We start from the raw sequence: 20,608 nt of genomic DNA on the forward strand, positions 1-20,608 counted from the left end.
ACCTGTTTCCTGATTTTTTAATGATCACCATTCTAACTGGTGTGAGATGGTATCTCACTGTGGTTTTGATTTGCATTTCTCTGATGACCAGTGATGATGAGTATTTTTTCATGTGTCTGTTGGCTGCATAAATGTCTTCTTTTGAGAAGTGTCTGCTCATGTCCTTTGCCCACTTTTTGATGGGGTTGTTTGATTTTTTCTTGTAAATTCGTTTAAGTTCTTTGTAGATGCTGGGTATCAGCCCATTGTCAGATAGGTAGATTGCAAAAATTTTCTCCATTCTGTAGGTCGCCTGTTCACTCTGACGGCAGTTTTTTTTTTTTTTTTGAGATGGAGACTTGCTCTGTCGCCCAGGCTGGAGTGCAGTAGCGCAATCTCAGCTCACTGCAAGCTCTGCCTCCTGGGTTCACGCCATTCTCCTGCCTGAGCCTCCCAAATAGCTGGGACTATAGGCGCCCACCACCACACCTGGTTATTTTTTTGTATTTTTAGTAGAGACGGGGTTTCACCATGTTAGCCAGGATGGTCTCGATCTCCTGACCTCGTGATCCGCTCGCCTCGGCCTCCCAAAGTGCTAGGATTACAGGCGTGAGCCGCCGCACCTAGCCGATGGTAGTTTCTTTTGCTGTGCAGAAGCTCTTTAGTTTAATTAGATCCCATTTGTCAATTTTGGCTTTTGTTGCCATTGCTTTTCGTGTTTTAGACATGAAGTCCTTGCCCGTGCCTATGTCCTGAATGGTATTGCCCAGGTTTTCTTCTACGGTTTTTATGGTTTTAGGTCTAACATTTAAGTCTTTAATCCATCTTGAATTAATTTTTGTATAAGGTGTAAGGAAGGGATCCAGTTTCAGCTTTCTACCTATGGCTAGCCAGTTTTCCCAGCACCATTTATTAAATAGGGAATCCTTTCCCCATTTCTTGTTTTTGTCAGGTTTGTCAAAGATCAGATGGTTGTAGATGTGTGGTATTATTTCTGAGGGCTGTGTTCTGTTCCATTGGTCTATATCTGTTTTGGTACCAGTACCATGCTGTTTTGGTTACTGCAGCCTTGTAGTATAGTTTGAAGTCAGGTAGCGTGATGCCTCCAGCTTTGTTCTTTTGGCTTAGGATTGGCTTGGCAATGCGGGCTCTTTTTTGGTTCCATATGAACTTTAGAGTAGTTTTTTCCAATTCTGTGAAGAAAGTCATTGGTAGCTTGATGGAGACGGCACTGAATCTATAAATTACCTTGCACAGTACAGCCATTTTCATGATATTGATTCTTCCTATTCATGAGCATGGAATGTTCTTCCATTTGTTTGTGTCCTCTTTTATTTTGTTGAGCAGTGGTTTGTAGTTCTCCTTGAAGAGGTCCTTCACATCCCTTGTAGGTTGGATTCCTAGGTATTTTATTCTCTCTGAAGCAACTGTGAATGGGAGTTCACTCATAATTTGGCTGTTTATGTGTTATTGGTGCATAAGAATGCTTGTGATTTTTGCACTTTGATTTTGTATCCTGAGACTTTAAGGAAGTTGCTTATCAGCTTAAGGAGATTTTGGGCTGAGATGATGGGGTTTTCTTTTTTTTTTTTTTTTTTTTTGAGACGGAGTCTCGCTCTGTCGCCCAGGCTGGAGTGCAGTGGCGCGATCTTGGCTCACTGCAAGCTCCGCCTCCCGGGTTCACGCCATTCTCCTGCCTCAGCCTCCCGAGTAGCTGGGACTACAGGCGCCTGCTACCACGCCCGGCTAATTTTTTGTATTTTTAGTAGAGACGGGGTTTCACCGTGTTAGCCAGGATGGTCTCGATCTCCTGACCTCGTGATCCGCCTGCCTCAGCCTCCCAAAGTGCTGGGATTACAGGCGTGAGCCACCGCACCCGGCCGATGGGGTTTTCTAAATATACAATCATGTCATCTGCAAACAGGGACAATTTGACTTCCTCTCTTCCTATCTGAATACCCTTTATTTCTTTCCCTTGCCTGACTGCCCTGGCCAGAACTTCCAACACTATGTTGAATAGGAGTGATGAGAGAAAGACAGAAAACTGTCTTGTGCCAGTTTTCAAAGGGAATGCTTCCAGTTTTTGCCCATTCAGTATGATACTGGCTGTGGGTCTGTCTTAAACGGCTCTTATTATTTTGAGTTACATTCCATAAATACCTAATTTATTGAGAGTTGAATTTTGTCAAAGGCCTTTCCTGCCTCTATTGAGATAATCATGTGGTTTTTGTCTTTGGTTCTGTTTATGTTATGGATTACGTTTATTGATTTGCATATGTTGAACCAGCCTTGCATCCCAGGGATGAAGCCAACTTGATCTTGGTGGATAAGCTTTTTGATGTGCTGCTGGATTCAGTTTGCCGGTATTTTATTGAGGATTTTCGCATCGATGTTCATCAGGGATATTGGTCTAAAATTCTCTTTTTTTGTTGTGTCTCTGCCAGGCTTTGGTATCAGGATGATGCTGGCCTCATAAAATGAGTTAGGGAGAGTTCCCTCTCTATTGATTGGAAAAGTTTCAGAAGGAATGGTACCAGCTCCTCTTTGTAGCTCTGGTAGAATTCGGCTGTGAATCAGTCTGGTCTTGGACTTCTTTTGGTTGGTAGGCTATTAATTATTGCCTCAATTTCGGAGCCTGTTATTGGTCTATTCAGAGATTCAACTTCTTTCTGGTTTAGTCTTGGGAGGGTGTATGTGTCCGGGCATTTATCCATTTCTTTTAGATTTTCTAGTTTATTTGCTTAGAGGTATTTATAGTATTCTCTGATGGTAGTCTGTATTTCTGTAGGATCGGTGGTGATATCCCCTTTATCATTTTTTATTGCATCTATTTGATTCTTCTTTTCTTCTTTATTAGTCTTGCTAGTGGTCTATCAATTTTGTTGATCTTTTCAAAAACCCAGCTCCTGGATTCATTGATTTTTTTGAAGGGTTTTTTTGTGTCTCTATCTCCTTCAGTTCTGCTCTGATCTTAGTTATTTCTTGCCTTCTGCTAGCTTTCGAACTTGTTTGCTCTTGCTTCTCTAGCTCTTTTAATTGTGATGGTAGGGTGTGAATTGTAGATCTTTCCTGCTTTCTCTTGTGGGCTATTAGTGCTATAAATTTCCCTCTACACACAGCTTTAAATGTGTCCCAGAGATTCTGGTTCGTTGTGTCTTTGTTCTCATTGGTTTCAAAGACATCTTTATTTCTGCCTTCATTTCGTTACTTACCCAGTAGTCATTCAGGAGCAGGCTGTTCAGTTTCCACGTAGTTGTGTGGTTTTGAGCGACTTTCTTAATCCTGAGTTCTAATGTGACTGCACTGTGGTCTGAGAGACAGTTTGTTGTGATTTCTGTTCTTTTACATTTGCCAAGGAGTGCTTTACTTTCAACTATGTGGTCAATTTTGGAATAAGTACGATGTGGTGCTGAGAAGAATATATTCTGTTGATTTGGGGTGGAGAGTTCTGTAGATGTCTATTAGGTCTGCTTGGTGCAGAACTGAGTTCAAATCCTGGATATCCTTGTTAACCTTCTGTCTCATTGATCTGTCTAATATTGACAGTGGGGTGTTAAAGTCTCCCATTATTATTGTGTGGGAGTCTAAGTCTCTTTGCAGGTCTCTAAGGACTTGTCTTATGAATCTGAGTGCTCCTGTATTGGGTGCATATATATTTAGGTTAGCTCTTCTTGTCAAATTGATCCCTTTACCATTATGTGATGGCCTTGTCTCTTTTGATCTTTGTTGGTTTAAAGTCTGTTTTATCAGAGACTAGGATTGCAACCCCTGCTTTTTTTTGCTTTCCACTTGCTTGGTAGATCTTTCTCCATCCCTTTATTTTGAGCCTATGTGTGTCTCTGCATGTGAGATGGGTCTCCTAAATACAGCACACTGATGGGTTTTGCATCTTTATCCAGTTTGCCAGTCTGTGTCTTTTAATTGGGGCATTTAGCCCATTTATATTTAAGGTTAATATTGTTATGTGTGAATTTGATCCTGTCATTATGATGTTAGCCGGTTATTTTGGCCATTAGTTGATGCAGTTTCTTCTGAGCATCGATGGTCTTTACAATTTTGCATGTTTTTGCAGTGGCTGGTACCGGTTGTTCCTTTCCATCTTTAGTGCTTCCTTCAGAAGCTCTTGTAAGGCAGGCCTGGTGGTGACAAAATCTCTCAGCATTTGCTTATCTGTAAAGGATTTTATTTCTCCTTCACTTATGAAGCTTAGTTTGGCTGGATATGAAATTCTGGGTTGAAAATTCTTTTCTTTAAGAATGCTGAATATTGGCCCCCACTCTCTTCTGGCTTGTAGAGTTTCTGCTGAGAGATCCACGGTTAGGCTGATGGGGTTCCCTTTGTGGGTAACCTGACCTTTCTTTCTGGCTGCCCTTAACATTTTTTCCTTCATTTTTATCTTGGGGAATCTGACAATTGTGTGTCTTGGGGTTGCTCTTCTCAAGGAATTATCTTTGTGGTGTTCTCTGTATTTCCTGAATTTGAATGTTGGCCTGCCTTGCTAGGTTGGGGAAGTTCTCCTGGATAATATCCTGAAGTGTTTTCCAGCTTGGTTCCATTCTCCCCGTCACTTTCGGGTACACCAATCAAACGTAGATTTGGTATTTTCACATAGTCCTGTATTTCTTGGAGGCTTTGTTTGTTTCTTTTTACTCTCTTTTCTCTAAACTTCTCTTCTCACTTCATTTCATTAATTTGATCTTCAATCACTGATACCCTTTCTTCCACTAGATCGAATCGGCTACTGAAGCATGTGCATGTGTCATGTAGTTCTCGCGCCATGGTTTTCAGCTCCATCAGGTCATTTAAGGTCTTCTCTACACTGTTTATTCTAGTTAGCCATTTGTCTAATCTTTTTTCAAGGTTTTTAGCTTCCTTGCAATGGGTTCGAACATCCTCCTTTAGCTCGGAGAAGTCTGTTATTACCAACCTTCTGAAGCCTACTTCTGTCAACTTGTCAAAGTCATTCTCCATCTGGCTTTGTTCCGTTGCTGGCGAGGAGCTGCAATCCTTTGGAGGAGAAAAGGCACTCTGGTTTTTAGAATTTTCAGCTTTTCTGCTCTGGTTTCTCCCCATCTTTGTGGTTTTATCTGCCTTTGGTCTTTGATGATGGTGACCTACAGGTGGGGTTTTGGTGTGGATGTCCTTTTAGTTTATGTCGATGCTATTCCTTTCTGTTTGTTAGTTTTCCTTGTAACAGTCAGGTCCCTCAGCTGCAGTCTGTTGGGAGTTTGCAGGAGGTCCACTCCAGACCTTACTTGCTGGGGTATCACCAGCGAAAGCTGCAGAACAGCAAATATTGCAGAACAGCAAATATTGCTGCCTGATCCTTCCTCTGGAAGCTTCGTCTCAGAGGGGCACCTGGCTGTATGAGGTGTCAGTCAGCTCCTACTGGGAGGTGTCTCACAGTTAGGCTACACGGGGGTCAGGGACCCACTTGAGGAGGCAGTCTGTCTGTTCTCAGAGCTCAAACTCCGTGCTGGGAGAACCACTGCTCTCTTCAGAGCTATCAGACAGGGATGTTTAAGTCTGCAGAAGTTTCTGCTGCCTTTTGTTCAGCTATGCCCTGACCCCAGAGGTCAAAAAATATTATTTATATTAAATTCTGTCTCTATAACATGGATGGATTTTGAAAGTATTATGGTAAATAAAACAAGCCAGTCACAAAGACCATGTATTTCAAGAGTACACTTATATAAAATGTCCAGAATAGGCAAATCTATAGAGACAGAAAGTAGATGATGTTTGCCTGGTGTTGGAGAGAAATGGGAGTGACTGCTAATGGGTACTGTTTTCTTTTTGGGGAGGAAATAATGTTCTAAAACTTTTTGTGGTGATGTCTGCAAAACTCTTCTGGTATGACTTTTTCCTCTTGGGTAACTTTAGGATTAAGACTGATAACTGTGAGTTTGCCAGGACTTGGTTCTCTCTCCAAGGTATCTAGTTGGGTCATTATAATGGCCAGATTGGCATAAGTAGATGTGGAGATGACAGAGGACCTCAATGAACACTAGTCTTCCTTTCATCTTCTTTCATACTAAATTTCTCTCACACACACATTTTTACATGATCATATAGAACTAAACGGATATCATCCTTAACATTAGTCAAGATCACAAGTTTTTAGAGACTTTCTTTGGACAATTCTTTGTCGCTACTGACATTTCCATAAGACTATTTAAAAAATAAATGCTGGCCAGGCACGGTGGCTCATGCCTGTAATCCCAGCACTTTGGGAGACTGAGCTGGGTGGATCACGAAGTCAGGAGTTCGAGACCAGCCTGCCCAACATAGTGAAACCTCATCACTACTAAAAATACAAAAAATTAGCTGGGTATGGTGGCAGGTGCCTATAATCCCAGCTACTCGGGAGGCTGAGGCAGGAGAATGGCTTGAACCCGGGAGGCGGAGGTTGCAGTGAGCTGAGATCACACTATTGCACTCCAGCCTGGGTGACAGTACAAGACTCCGTCTCAAATAAAAAAAAAAGAAAGAATGAGGGTCCTTTTCAAAAAAATATGCTCTGAAGTCCCTTCAGCAACCTGTCTTTGGCTACTACAAAGAATTATTCTAAGATTAAACAGGCCAGGCACGGTGCCTCAGGCCTGTAATCCCAGCACTTTGGGAGGCTGAGGCGGACAGATCACCTGAGGTTAGCAATTTGAGACCAGCCTGGCCAACATGATAAAACACCATCTCTACTAAAAACACAAAAATTAGATGAGTGTGGTGGCACATGCCTGTAGTCCCAGCTACCTGTGAGGCTGAGGCAGCAGAATCACTTGAACCCAGGAGGCGGAGGCTGCAGTGAGCTGAGATCGTGCCACTGCACTCCAGTCTGGGCGACAGAGTGGGACCATGTCTCAAAAAAAAAAAAAAAAAAAAAAAGATTAAAAATGACTGTTAAAAGTTGTTGGGAAGGATGTATACGCACGTGTGTACACTTTAAGACAGAAAACACATACATGGCACATGCACACAGTAATGAGAGAAGTTAAAAACAAAAGTAGGGCTGGGTGCAGTGGCTTACGCCTATAATCCCAGCACTTTTGGTGGCAGAGGTGGGTGGACCACTTGACGTCAGGAGTTTGAGACCAGTCTGGCCAACATGGTGAAACCCTGTCTCTACTAAAAATACAAAAATTAGTTGGATGTGGTGGCACATGCCTGTAATCTCGGCTACTTGGGAGGCTGAGGAAGGAGAATAGCTTGAACACAAGAGGCGGAAGTTGCAGTGAGCAAAAATCATGCCACTGCACTCCAGCCTGGGTGATAGAGTGAGACTCCATCTCAGAAAACAAAACAAAACAAAACAAAACAAAAACCCCCAAACAAAAATAGTTTGTGGTGATCAAATAGTACTGTATCTTGATAGTGATGGTGGTTGTACGACTCTACATGGAATCCACCGCACAGACACATATACAAACAAATGAGTGCACGTAAAAACTGGTGAAAACTAAGTAAGGCCAGTAGTCTAGTTAATGGTATAACACCAGTGTCAATTTCTTGGTTTTGATATTGCCCTACAGTTATATAATATGTGACCACTGGGGGAAGCTGGAGGAATGGTTCAAAGAACTCTGGGTACTCTTTTGCAACTTCCTATGAATCTACAGTCACTTTAAAAAAAAGTTTGTTTAATAGAGAAAAAAGAGCCAAGTGCAGTGGCTCATGCCTATAATTCCAGTAGTTTGGGAAGAATGCTTGAGCCCAGGAGTTCAAGACCAGCCTGGGCAACATAGCAAGACCTTGTCTCAACAAAAATAAAAATTAGCTGTGTATGTTGACACATGCCTGTTGTCCTAGCTACTCGGGAAGCTGAAGCAGGAAGACTGCTTGAGCCCAAGTTTGAAGTTACAGTGAGCTATGATTGTTGATATGGTTTGGCTCTGTGTCCCCACACAAATCTCATCTTGAATTGTAGCTCCCATAATTCCCACGTTACGGGAGGGACCTGGTGGGAGATAACTGAATCATGGGGGCAGTCTCCCCAATACTGTTCTTGTGGTAGTAAGTCTCACGAGATCTGATGGTTTTATAAGGGGTTTCCCCTTTCATTTGGCTCATTCTGTTTTGCCTGCCACCATGTAAGATGTGCCTTTTACCTTCCACCATGATTGTGAGGCCTCCCCAGCCACGTGGAACTATGAGTCCATTAACCTCATTTTCCTTTATAAATTATCCAGTCTCAGGTATGTCTTTAACAGCAGCATGAAAATGAACTAATAAAGTAAACTGGTGCCAGCAGAGTGGGGAGCTGCTATAAAGATACCTGAAAATGTGGAAGCAACTTTGGAACTGGGTAACAGGCAAAGTTTGGAACAGTTTGGAGGGCTCAGAAGAAGACAGAAAAATGTGGGAAAAGTTTGGAACTTCCTAGAGACTTGTTGAATGGCTTTGATCAAAATGCTGATAATGATATGGACAGTGAAATCCAGGCTGAGGTGGTCTCAGATGGAGATGAGGAACTTGTTGGAAACTGGAGTAAAGGTGACTCTTGCTATGTTTTAGCCAAGAGACTGGTGACATTTTGTCCCTGCCTCAGAGATGTGTGGAACCTTTAACTTGAGGGAGATGATTTAGGGTATCTGGCAGAAGAAATTTCCAAGCAACAAAGCATTTAAGAGGTGACTGGAGTGCTGTTAAAAGCATTGTCTCATTTATTTTTATTTTTTTGAGATGAAGTTTTGCTTTGTCACCCAGGCTGGAGTGCAGTGGGGTGATCTCAGCAGTACAGTGAGGCAATTTCAACTCACTGCAACCTCTGCCTTCCAGTTTCAAGTGATTCTCCTGCCTCAGCCTCCCGAGTAGCTGAGATTACAGGCACCCGCCAACAGGCCCGGCTAGTTTTTGTATTTTTAGTAGAGATAGGGTTTCACCATGTTGGCCAGGCTGGTCTCAAACTCCTGATATCAAACAATCCACCCACCTTGGCCTCCCAAAGTGCTGGGACTAGAGGTGTGAGCTACTGCACCCAGTCAGCATTCAGTTTTAAAAGGAAAACAGAGCATAAAAGTTTGGAAAATTTGCAGCCTCAGGATGCGATAGAAAAGAAAAACTCATTTTGTGAGAAGAACTGCAAGCTGGCAGCAGAAATTTGCATGAGTAACGAGCAGCCAAACGTTAATCTCCAAGACAATGGAGAAAATGTCTCCAGGACATTTCAGAGAACTTTGTGGCAGCCCCTCCTATCACAGGCCCAGAGGCCTAGGAGGAAAAAATGGTTTTGTGAGTTGAGCCCAGGGCCCCCCTGCTGTGTGCAGACTAGGAACTTGGACCCCTGTGTCCCAGCTGCTCTACTCATAGCTAAAAGGGACCAACGTACAGCTTAGACCATAGCTTCCAAGGGGGCAAGTCCCAAGCCTTAGCAGCTCCCACATGGTGTTGAGCCTGTGGGTGCCCAGAAGTCAAGAACTGAGGTTTGGGAACCTCTGCCTAGACTTCAGAATGTATAGGAACGCCTGCATGTCCAGGCAGAAGTTTGCTGCAGGGTGAGGTCCTCATGAAAAACCTCTGCTAGGGCAGTGTGGAAGGGAAATATTGGGTTGAAGCCCTTACACAGAGTCCCCACTGGGGCACTGCCTAGTGGAGCTATGAGAAGAGGGCCACTGTGCTCCAGACCACAGAATGGCAGATCCACCGAAAGCTTGCACCGTGTGCCTGAAAAAACCACAGACACTCGACGCCAGTCCGTGAAAGCAGCTGGAAGGGAGGCTGTACCCTTCAAAGCCACAGGGGCGGAGCTGCCCAAGACCATGGGAACCCACCTCTTGCAACAGCATGACCTGGATGTGAGACATGGAGTCAGAAAAGATCATTTTGGAGCTTTATGATTTGACTGCTCCACTGGATTCCAGACTTGCATGGGGCCTTTAGCTCCTTCATTTTGGCCAATTTCTTCCATTTGGAATGGTTGTATTTATCCAATCCATGTACCCCCACTGTATCTAGGAAATAACTAACTTGCTTTTGATTTTACAGGCTCACAGGCAGAAGAGACCTGCCTTGTCTCAGATGAGACTTTGGACTGTGGACTTTTTGAGTGAATGCTGAAATGAGTTAAGACTTTGGAGGATGTTGGGAAGGCATGATTGGTGTTGAAATGTGAGGACATGAGATTTGCGAGGGGCCAGGGTGGAATGATATGATTTGGCTGTGTCCCCACCCAAATCTCATTTTGAATTATACTTCCCATAATTCCCACGTGTTGTGGGAGGGACCTGGTGAAAGATAACTGAATCATAGGGCCGGTTCCCCAACACTGTTTTCATGCTAGTGAATAAGTCTCATGAGAGCTGATGGTTTTATAAGGGGTTTCCCCTATCTCTTGGCTCTCATTCTCTTGTCTGCCACCATATAAGACATGCCTTCCACCTTCCGCCATGATTGTGAAGCCTCCCCAGTCATGTGGAACTATAAGTCCATTAAACCTCTTTTTGCTTTATAAATTACCCAGTCTCGGGTATGTCTTTAACGGCAGCATGAAAACAGATTAATACAATTGTGCCACTGCACTCTAGCCTGGGTGACACAGTGAAACCCTGTCTCAAAATAAAATAATAAAACAAAATAAACAAAAAAGGTAGCAAAAACTTTAATAAGAAATTGCCTGAAACACACATCTAAACAGATTTGTGAAAACCATATAAAATTGTATACATACATTAAACAATATTTTTCTACATGTATAGCACACAAAACATTTTTCTAACTACTTTTATATTTATCATTTATTTTTAATTTTTTTGTTTTAGAGAGGAGGTTTTGCTATGTTGCCCAGGCTGGTCTCGAACTCCTGGGCTCAAGTGATCCTGCCACCTCAGCCTTCTAAAGTGCTAGAATTACAGGTGAGAACTGCCATGCCCAGCCTTTTTTTTTTTCTTTTTTTTTTTTTTTCTGAGACAGAGTCTCCCTGTTACCCAGGCTGGAGTGCAGTGGCACAATCTAGGCTCAATGCAACCTCCACCTCCCAAGTTCAAGCAATTCTCATGCCTCATCCTCCCAAGTAGCTGGGATTACTGGCATGCGTCACCACACTCGGCTAATTTTTTGTATTTTTACTAGAGACAGGATTTCGCCATGCTGGCCAGGCTGGTCTCGAACTACTGACAGTGATCCACCCACCTCAGTAACCCAAAGTGCTAGGAACTACAGGCATGAGCCACCATGCCCAGCTCTATCACATATTTTTAAGGTCTCACTATGTTGCTTTTACATTTCTTTTCACTATCCTCATAACATCCACATGAGGAAATACAGAATAACCCTCATTTTAGAGATGGGAAAACTGAGGCTCCGAAAGGATGAAGTTCTCTGCCACAGCCTACAGTAAGCAGGTCAAAGAGGCTGGTGGCAGCATGACATGGTAGAAAAACACATATTATGGAATCACATAGACACAGGAATCTAAACTTAGCTCTACTACTAGCTATGTGACTTGAGCCAGTTACTCAACTTTTCTGAGTCTGTTTCCTCATTTGTAAAATGCTATTAATACCATCACTTCGTTGGAATGTCATGAGGATTTAGAAAGATACTATTTAAATGTATAGTATAATGCTTTGGCATGGGGTTAAGTGGTTCTGATGTTCTTCTCATAACCTTCTTACATAGACTTTGGGAAAGCCCTGGAAGAATTCTTTGTTAGCAGATTTAATTCTGAGTCCATCACAGGACAAAATACTTCTGTTCTACCATTACTTACCTAAAACAAAGCCAACCTGAATGGCTTTTTCCTTTACTGCAGCATCTGATTCTGCTATATAAGAGCACCGCCTACTGAATGAGTAGGCCAAGACTGAAGCAACTTTAACACCATGATCCATCAAAGCCTGAAAACAATGATGAAGCAAATGTCTGTAAGAAAAGAAAAAGATTATTTTATAGAGTTAATTTATTTTTCTCCTTTTAGAAAGTGCTAACTGCTTCTCTTTTAAATAATAACACTATTATTTTCCAGGATGGAATAAGATAAAAAGCATTTTGCCTTATCAATTACAAGGCCATAATTCAAAATTTAGCCTAATCTCTTCACTCAGTGGATAACTGAGTGATCCTACAACATTCAGGAAAAGTACACAATGTGTAACTTGATGACAAGGAAGGATGAAGCTAACTTTTAAAATTGGCTTTAAAAACCAAATTATAATTCACAATAAAAAGGTACATAACCCAGTTTTTAAAAGGCAATGAAGATAGAAGAGTTGTTTTTGTTTGTTTGTTTGTTTGTTTTTGAGATGGAGTCTCACTCTGTTATCCAGGCTGGAGTGCAGTGGCATGGTCTCGGCTCATTGCAACCTCCACCTCCCTGGTTCAAGCGATTCTCCTGCCTCAGCCTCCCAAGTAGCTGGAACTACAGGCGCGTGTCACCATGCCCAACTAATCTTTTTTGTATTTTTAGTAGAGACAGGGTCTCACCATGTTAGCCGGGATGCTCTCAATCTCTTGACCTTGTGATCTACCCACCTCGGCCTCCCAAAGTGCTGGGATTACAGGTGTGAGCCACCACGCCTGGCTGATATGAACAGATATTTCTCCACAAAAGATATATAAATGCCAATAAACACGAAATAAGAGGCTCAACATCATTAATGATTAGGGAAATGCAAACCAAAATCATGAGATACCACTTTACACCCAACAGAATTTTTAAAAATATTTTATTTATTTACTTATTTATTTATTTATTTATGTTTTAGAGACAAGGTCCTGCTCTGTCATCCAGGCTGGAGAGAAGTGGCATGATCATAGCTCACTGTAGCCTTGAACTGGTCTCAATTAAGATCCTCCTGCTTCAGCCTCCACAGTAGCTGGGACTACGGATGCCTGTCACTGCACCCTGCTATAATTTTTTTTGAAGTGTTGTCATGAGGTGAAAAAACGGGAACCCTCATACATTGGCGGTGGGATTATAAAATGATATGGCTGCTGTGAAAAAGTGTAGTGGTTCCTCAAAAAGTTAATCATAGGGTTACCATATTATACACCCTAGGTATATACTCAAGAGAATTGAGACTATATACACACAAAATACTGTCCAACCACATTCACAGCAGCATTATTCATAATAGCCAAAAGGTGGAAACAACTCAAATGTTCATGAACAGATGACTGGATAAGCAAAATGCAGTATTATCCTTACGATGGAAAATTATTCAGCCATAAAAAAGGAAAGTAGTACTGATGCAAGCAACAACATGAATGAACCTTAAAAATATTATGCTAAGTGTCAGTCACAAAAGACCATATAAGAATCAACTTATATAAAATATCTAGACTAGGCAAATCCATAGAGACAGAAAGTAGATTAATGGTCAGCTAGAAACTGAGGAAAAAGTTACTGTTAACTGAGGAAATGGTCAGCCAAGAGGAAATGGAGTTGACTGTTAATGATTTCTTTTTGTGGTGACCAAATTTTCTAGAATTAGACAGTGGTGATGGTTACAAAATCTTGTGAATAGTTGAATGGTAGAATTTAAATTGGTGAATTTTACAGTGTGTGAATCACATTTCAATAGAAAAAAAACCTTTTAAACAAAACTGTAAGAGTCACTGCTTTGGGTAAAGGAAAAAAAGGTCAAATTACATGCTTTTAGTTTCACAAATACATAAAACACTTACCAAAGGATTTGGACTTGGTGAAAGATAACCTAAGAGATGAAAAAGAGGTATTCCACTAAATCTTTACAACAGCCACGTTTAAAACTACCTAGAGAGATTCAAATCCCCAAAAGCTATCCTTTCTTTAGAGTAAGGAATGTTTTTAAAAGTTTTTCTAGTCTTCTTTTACCAAAATGAGAAGTTCTTATTTATTAGATTTTTTTTTACAGCCTAACTTTAATCAACTAATCAAGAAGTTTCTCTATAATCTTAGCACACAGGCCACATTTCAAAGTTACCCTTGAACACTGAAATCATGCTGTTTACTTATTTATTTTATTTTTTTTGAGACAGAGTCTCACTCTGTCACCCAGGCTGGAGTGCAGCAGCGTGATGTTGGCTCACTGCAACCTCCGCCTCCCGGGTTCAAGTGATTCTCCTGCCTCAGCCTCCCGAGTAGCTGGGATTACAGGCATGAGCTACCACGCCCAGCTAATTTTTGTATTTTTAGTAGAGACGAGATTTCACCATGTTGGCCAGGCTGGTCTTCAACTCCTGACCTCAGGTGATCCACCCACCTTGGCCTCCCAAAGTGCTGGGATTACAGGTGTGAGCCACCACGCCCAGCCGACTTACTTGTTTATTATCTTATCATCTCTCTCTAAAATACAAACTCCATGAGGAAGGGACCTTGTGGATCCTACTCACTGCTATGGCCCCAGCATCTAAAACAGTATCTGGAAAATGTGCTATATATACACAATGGTGTACTATTTGGCCATAAAAAAGAATGAGATCCTGTCATCTGCAACAACACGGATGGAACTGTATGGTAAGTAAAAGAAGCCAGCCAAGGAAAGAACAACTTTGCATGTAGTCACTTATTTGTGGGAGCTAAAAATTAAAATAATTGCATTCATGGATATAGAGAGGAGAAGGATGGTTACCAGAGGCTGGGAAGGGTAACTGGGAGGGGGGGGCAAATGAAGATGGTTAATGGGTACAATAAAATAGAAAGAATGAATAAAATCTAGTATTTGCTAACACAACAGGATTATAGTAAAAAATAATTTAGTTCTACATTTTAATAACTGAAAGAATATAACTGGATTGTCTGTAACACAAAGAATAAATGCTTGAGGTGATGAACACCTCATTTATCTTGATGTGATTATTACACATTGCATGCTTGTATCAAAGTATCTTATGTAACCCATAAATATATGCACCTAATAGGTATGTACTATGTACCCCCAAAAACTTAAAATAAAACAGTACCTGGAACATGTTAGGCACTCAGCAAGTATTTATTTAATTTGTTGAATAAATGCTAACAACTTGGTAAGATTCTTATTAGAGATCAGCAGTATTTTGTGAAACTATATTCTTATTTTCCTAGAAATGTGGGTTAGGAAATAAAATGGCAGTTAAACTTAGGGAAGAACACTAAAGAGAACAGCAAGCAGACTAGGCATGGTGGCTCACACCTGTAACCCCAGCACTTTGGGAGGCCAAGGCAGTTGGATGGCTTGAGCTCAGGAGTTTGAGACCAGCATGGGCAACATGGCAAAACCCCATCTCTACTAAAAATACAAAAAATTACCCAGGCGTGGTGGGGCATGCCTGTATTCCCAGCTACTTGGGAGTATCACCTGAGCCCTGGAAGTCGAGGCTACAGTGAGCCATGATCTTGCCACTGCACTCCAGGCTGGGTGATGGAAGTGAGACCCTGGCTCCAAAAAAAAAAAAGAACAGCAAGTACAATGAAAAGCCAGATCTGCAGCTACTACTACTACATGATGATACTTAAAACGGGAAGATGAATTCAATCTCCCTTTCTTGAACTCAAAAAGCTAAACTACCAAAGTGTTAACTTTCCAAAGGGGATAGAAGGAGGCAGAACAAATTATCTTCTCTTTGTCACCAAGCTTCTGTTTGGGTTGTACAATTACTGCCACAATATTTTTACTATATTCTCTATGATGCTGGCAAAGACTTCTTGAGTTGTCTTAAATTGCTTTCAAATTCTACTTCTAGGTATGTATCTAATAGATATGCATACATATGTTCACCAAAAAACATTTACAAGAATGTTTAGGGCAGCAAGAGTTATAATAGCTAAAAAGTGGAAACAGCCCAAATGTCCATCAATAATAGAATGAATAATACTGTATTCACATAATAAAACACCATATATATATACAGCAACAAGAATGAACACACTGTAATTGCACATAACATAGGTGATTCTCATAAAACAATACTGGGGGGAAAAAAGCCAGACACAAAAGGGCACAAACTGTATAATTTTATTTAATATGTTCTAAAATACATAAAATGAATCTAGTGGTTACCCTAGGGGAGGGGAAGTAGTGACTGGAAAAAGACAAGACAGGGGTTCTGGTAACAACTGCAAATAAACATAATTCATAGTGAAATAATACCAGGTATATGGAAAAATGAATTGAGACAATTTCTCAATGAAACAACTTTATAGATTTACATTGGTACTATACTTATGAGGCAAAATTATTTTATCCACTCTAAATTTTCTGATATAATATTTATGAAATAATTTCTAAACCACATAAGAAATTAGTCAAAAATAAACGTAACTTCATGCATTAAAAAGAGGTGTAATGGAATTTTAAAAAACAAGTAACCTAAAAATGAAATTTATGTCCCAGCACTTTGGAAGACTGAGACAAGAGGATCACTTGAGCCCAGGAGTTCGAGACCAGCCTGGGCAACACAGCGAGACCTCATCTCTACTAAAAATAAAAAAATTAGCTGGGTGTGATAGCATGCGCCTATAGTCCCAGCTACTCAGGAGGCTGAGGTGGGAGGATGGCTTTGAGCCAAGGAGAGTTTGAGTTTGCAGTGAGCTACGAACATGCCACTGAACTCCATCCTGGCAACAGAACAAGACCGTGTCTCAAAAAAAAAAAAAATATGGAAAACAGTATGACAGTTCCTCAAAAAAATTGGAAATAGGAGTTGGGTGCAGTGGCATAGCGCCTTTAGTCCCAGCTAGCAGAGAGGCTGAAAAACAAGGATCCCTTGAGCCCAGGAGTTCGAGGGCAGCCTGTACAACATAGTGAAACTAAGTCTCTTAAAAAATAAACAAAAGTAGAATTACCATATAATCCAGCAATTCAACTTCTGAGTATATAACCAAAATAACTGAAGGCAGGGGCTTGAAGAGATATTTCTACGCTCATGTTCACAGCAGTATTATTCACACTAGCCAAAAGGTAGAAAGAACCCAAATATCCATTGCAGATGAATAGATAAACAAAATGTGGTATATGCACACAATGGAATATAATCTAGCCATAAAAAGAAATGAAATTCTGACTTGTACTACAACATAGATAAACCTTAAAAACATTATGCTAAATGAAATACAATACACACAAAAGGATAAACATTATAAGGATTCCACTTATATGGGAAATCAGAGAAGTCAAACTCATCTAAAGTACAATGGTGGCTACACAGGATAAGGGAAAGAGAGAATGGGGAGTTACTATTTAGTGGGTAAGGAGTTTTTGTTCAGGGTAATGAAAAAGTTCTGGAAATGAATGGTGTTGATGGTTGCATAATGTGAATATACTTTTTTTTTTTTTTTTTGAGACGGAGTCTTGCTCTGTCACCCAGGCTGGAGTGCAGTGGCGCGATCTTGGCTCACTGCAAGCTCCGCCTCCCAGGTTCACACCATTTTCCTGCCTCAGCCTCCCAAGTAGCTGGGACTAAGGCGCCTACCACCACGCCCAGCTAATTTTTTGTATTTTTAGTAGAGACAGGGTTTCATCACGTTAGCCAGGAAGGTCTCGATCTGACCTCGTGATCTGCCCACCTCAGCCTCCCAAAGTGCTGGGATTACAGGCGTAAGCCACAGCACCCAGCCCACAATGTGAATATACTTAATGCCACTCAATTCGGTTAAAATGGTAAATTTTATGTTATGTATATTTTACAATTTTTTAAAAAAGAATTTACCTTTTATCCAAAGCTCTCAGTACTTTAGCAAAAACTTCCAATTCACAAAATTCACTGCCCAGTTGACATAAGCGTCCCTGTTGGTAAAGCTGAAATAAAAAACAAATGACTTAAAAATTTTGCAATTTAATTCTTGTTTTTACTTTAATCATATTTGATAAATGTAATTTGATTAATTTCAGGAAAGATGCTTATGTTAAGAGAAATGTAACACTAACAAATTTCTACAATTCATATAAAAATATTTTAATAGTTGCATATAATCGTTACAAATTGGTATTTGTAAACCACCTAGAACAGTACCTGGAACATGGCAAGTACTACAAAGTGCTGTATAATTATGTATTTATTAAATACAGATAAAAATCATGTTAAACTGTTAACTTTTTTACTTAAACAAAACTGGAGAGCCGATGTAAAATTATCAAAATAATAGCAAAGATAATGTCCAGAAAACAGAGCTGGTCAATATGGCCACCTCAAAAATCTCAGTTCAGTCCTGGTTATAACACGTCAAAAACACACCAATAGTAGAGCATGTCAACAGTAATACAGGATGGCAGGATTTCTAATTATGCCATAATCGTTTATACATTCTGACTTTTTAGAACTACAATTTAAAATAACATTTTAAGGCTGGGTGCTGTGGTTTGATCCTGTCATTCCAGCTACTAAGGAGGCAAAGGAGGGAGTATTGCTTGAGGCCAGAGTTTGAGACAGGCCTGGGCAACACAGCAAGACCCTATTTATAAAATATAAATAAATTCGCTAGGTGTGGTGGCATGCACCTGTAGTCTCAGCTATTTGGGAGGTTGAGGCAAGGAGACTGCTTGAGCCCAGGAGTTGGAGACCAGCCTGGGCAACATAGTGACACCCTGTCTCTAGAATACAGCCTGGGTGAGAGTAAGACCCTGTCTCAAAAAAATTATAAATAAATAAACAGAAAGACAAATACTATTGTCCCTCCCTGCAACCCCGCCTCAATGTCACCAAATGCTTTTTGAGACAGTCTTGCTCTGTTGCCCAGGCGATACAATACCCAAGAGTGTGCAGTGGTGCAATCTCGGCTCACTGCAACCTCTGCCTCCCGGGTTCAAGCAATCCTCTCACCTCAGCATCCCTAGTAGCTAGGATTACAGGCATGCATCACCATGTCTAATTTTTTTTTTGTATTTTTAGTAGAGACGGGGTTTCACCATGTTGGCCAGGCTGGTCTTGAACTCCTGACCTCAAGACCAAATGCTTCTAAATTTACACATGCTATATAAATAATACAGTGCCTTAGAAAGCAGGATTTATTTGACTTTATATTACAGGCATTTAACAGCTCAGTTGATGAGAACATGGGTTTCATAAAGAAGACAAGGTCACTCTCCAAATGGGCCAGTTTACTTGGTGCATGGAAAACATAATAAAACCTCAGCACACTCCTGGGCATAAATCACTAGTCACAATGGAGGTCAGGTCAAATTAGGTAAATATATTAATACAAATCCATAATGACTGCTTCAAAAAATCTGTAACTGCTGGAGGGGAGAGGGGACAGGGACCACCACATGCTCACGAAGGAAAGGCAGAAATGTTATCTTCATGTAATAGTTAGACATTTATGTTAACATTAAAACCTTCAGCAGGAAAGATTTGTTATTTTTATTTATTTATTTATTTTTTAATGGTCTTACTCTGTCATCCAGGCTGCAGTATAGTGGCACAATTATAGCTCAATGCAGCACTGCAGTCTCAAACTCCTGGGCTCAAGTGATCTTCCTGCCTCAGACTCTCGAGTGCTGGGGTTACAGGCGTGAGCCACTGCATTCAGCCTATATTTGCTATCCTTATAGAGGACTCTGTTTTCTGCTACAGAAAAGTAAGAGCTTCTGGGAATGCATGCTGTAAAATTCACTACTATTAACTGCTGTCTTATTTACTTGACAACCAAAACAGAATAACTCAGGGAAAATAAAGCTGAGAACTTACGACCACATTCTTATAACATGGGCTTAACAAGGTGATAAATTTCTGATTTGCGACACAACAGTTACCAAAATAAATACAAACATACACTCCAAAAACACTAAGACAACAATCATAGCTTCTTACCAAAATGACTGACTTTTCATTATCAAACTTAAGGCTTAGAATTTCTTTTTAAAAATAGAATAAACAGGCTGGGCATGGTGGCTCACGCCTGTAATCCCAGCACTTTGGGAGGCCAAGGGGGGGGTGGATCAGCTGAGGTCAACAGTTCGAGACCAGACTGGCCAACATGGAGAAATCCTGTCTCTACTAAAAATATAAAAATTAAACAGGCCATGGTGGCAGGCACCTGTAATCCCAGCTACTCGGGAGGCTGGGAGAGAATCGCTTGAACTCGTAAGACAGAGGTTGCAAGGAGCCAAGATCGCGCCACTGCACTCCAGCCTGGGTGACAGAGCAAAACTCTGTCTCAAAAAAAACAAAAAAAGAATAAACAAAAACAAGTTATACAACTACTTTGCCTAAAAACAAAATTTTATGTTATCTTACAATTCACTGTATTCCTTTAATGACTGAAACTGGTGTATCCTACTAAATGAGAGTCTATATTTGATATTTGGCTGTTTAAATTTTCTTTTTTTTTTTTTTTTGGGACAGAGTCTCTCACTCTGTCACCAGGTTGGAGTGCAGTGGCATGATCTCAGCTCACTGCAACCTCCACCTCCTGGGTTCAAGCGATTCTCCTGCCTCAGCCTCCCGAATAGCCTGGACTACCGGCGCGGGATACCACACCCAGGTAATTTTTGTATTTTTAGTGGCGACAAGGTTTCAACATGTTAGCCAGGATGGTCTCGATTTCTTGACCTCATGATCCGCCCGCCTCAGCCTTCCAAAGTGCTGGGATTACAGGCATGAGTTTCTCTAGTTAAAATGCGCTCACATTTAAATTGACGGGAAAGGGTAATTTGTTTCAACTCATCCTTACCAAGTTTATCTAAAAAATGCACAGTAATTTTTTTTTTTTTTTGAGACAGAGTTTTGCTCTTGTTGC

General features: G+C 40.9%; 1 protein-coding gene across 3 annotated transcripts in view; it reads right to left on the reverse strand.

The window, feature by feature from the left end:
* The window catches only part of APPBP2 (amyloid beta precursor protein binding protein 2), an 80,970-nt gene that overhangs the window by 37,713 nt on the left and 22,649 nt on the right, over window positions 1–20,608 (reverse strand). For 2 of the 3 annotated variants that reach the window (XM_001136833.8, XM_009432999.5), the window contains exons 2-3: window positions 17,581–17,669; window positions 11,684–11,835 (exon numbers count right to left, since the gene is read on the reverse strand). In XM_001136833.8, the coding sequence (XP_001136833.2) occupies window positions 11,684–11,835; window positions 17,581–17,669 (241 nt within the window). The remainder of the gene's footprint in view (window positions 1–11,683; window positions 11,836–17,580; window positions 17,670–20,608) is intronic. The other variant, XM_016932658.4, reaches the window with a different exon arrangement.

Source organism: Pan troglodytes, chromosome 19 (assembly GCF_028858775.2).
Source record: "Pan troglodytes isolate AG18354 chromosome 19, NHGRI_mPanTro3-v2.0_pri, whole genome shotgun sequence".
NCBI lineage: Eukaryota > Metazoa > Chordata > Mammalia > Primates > Hominidae > Pan > Pan troglodytes.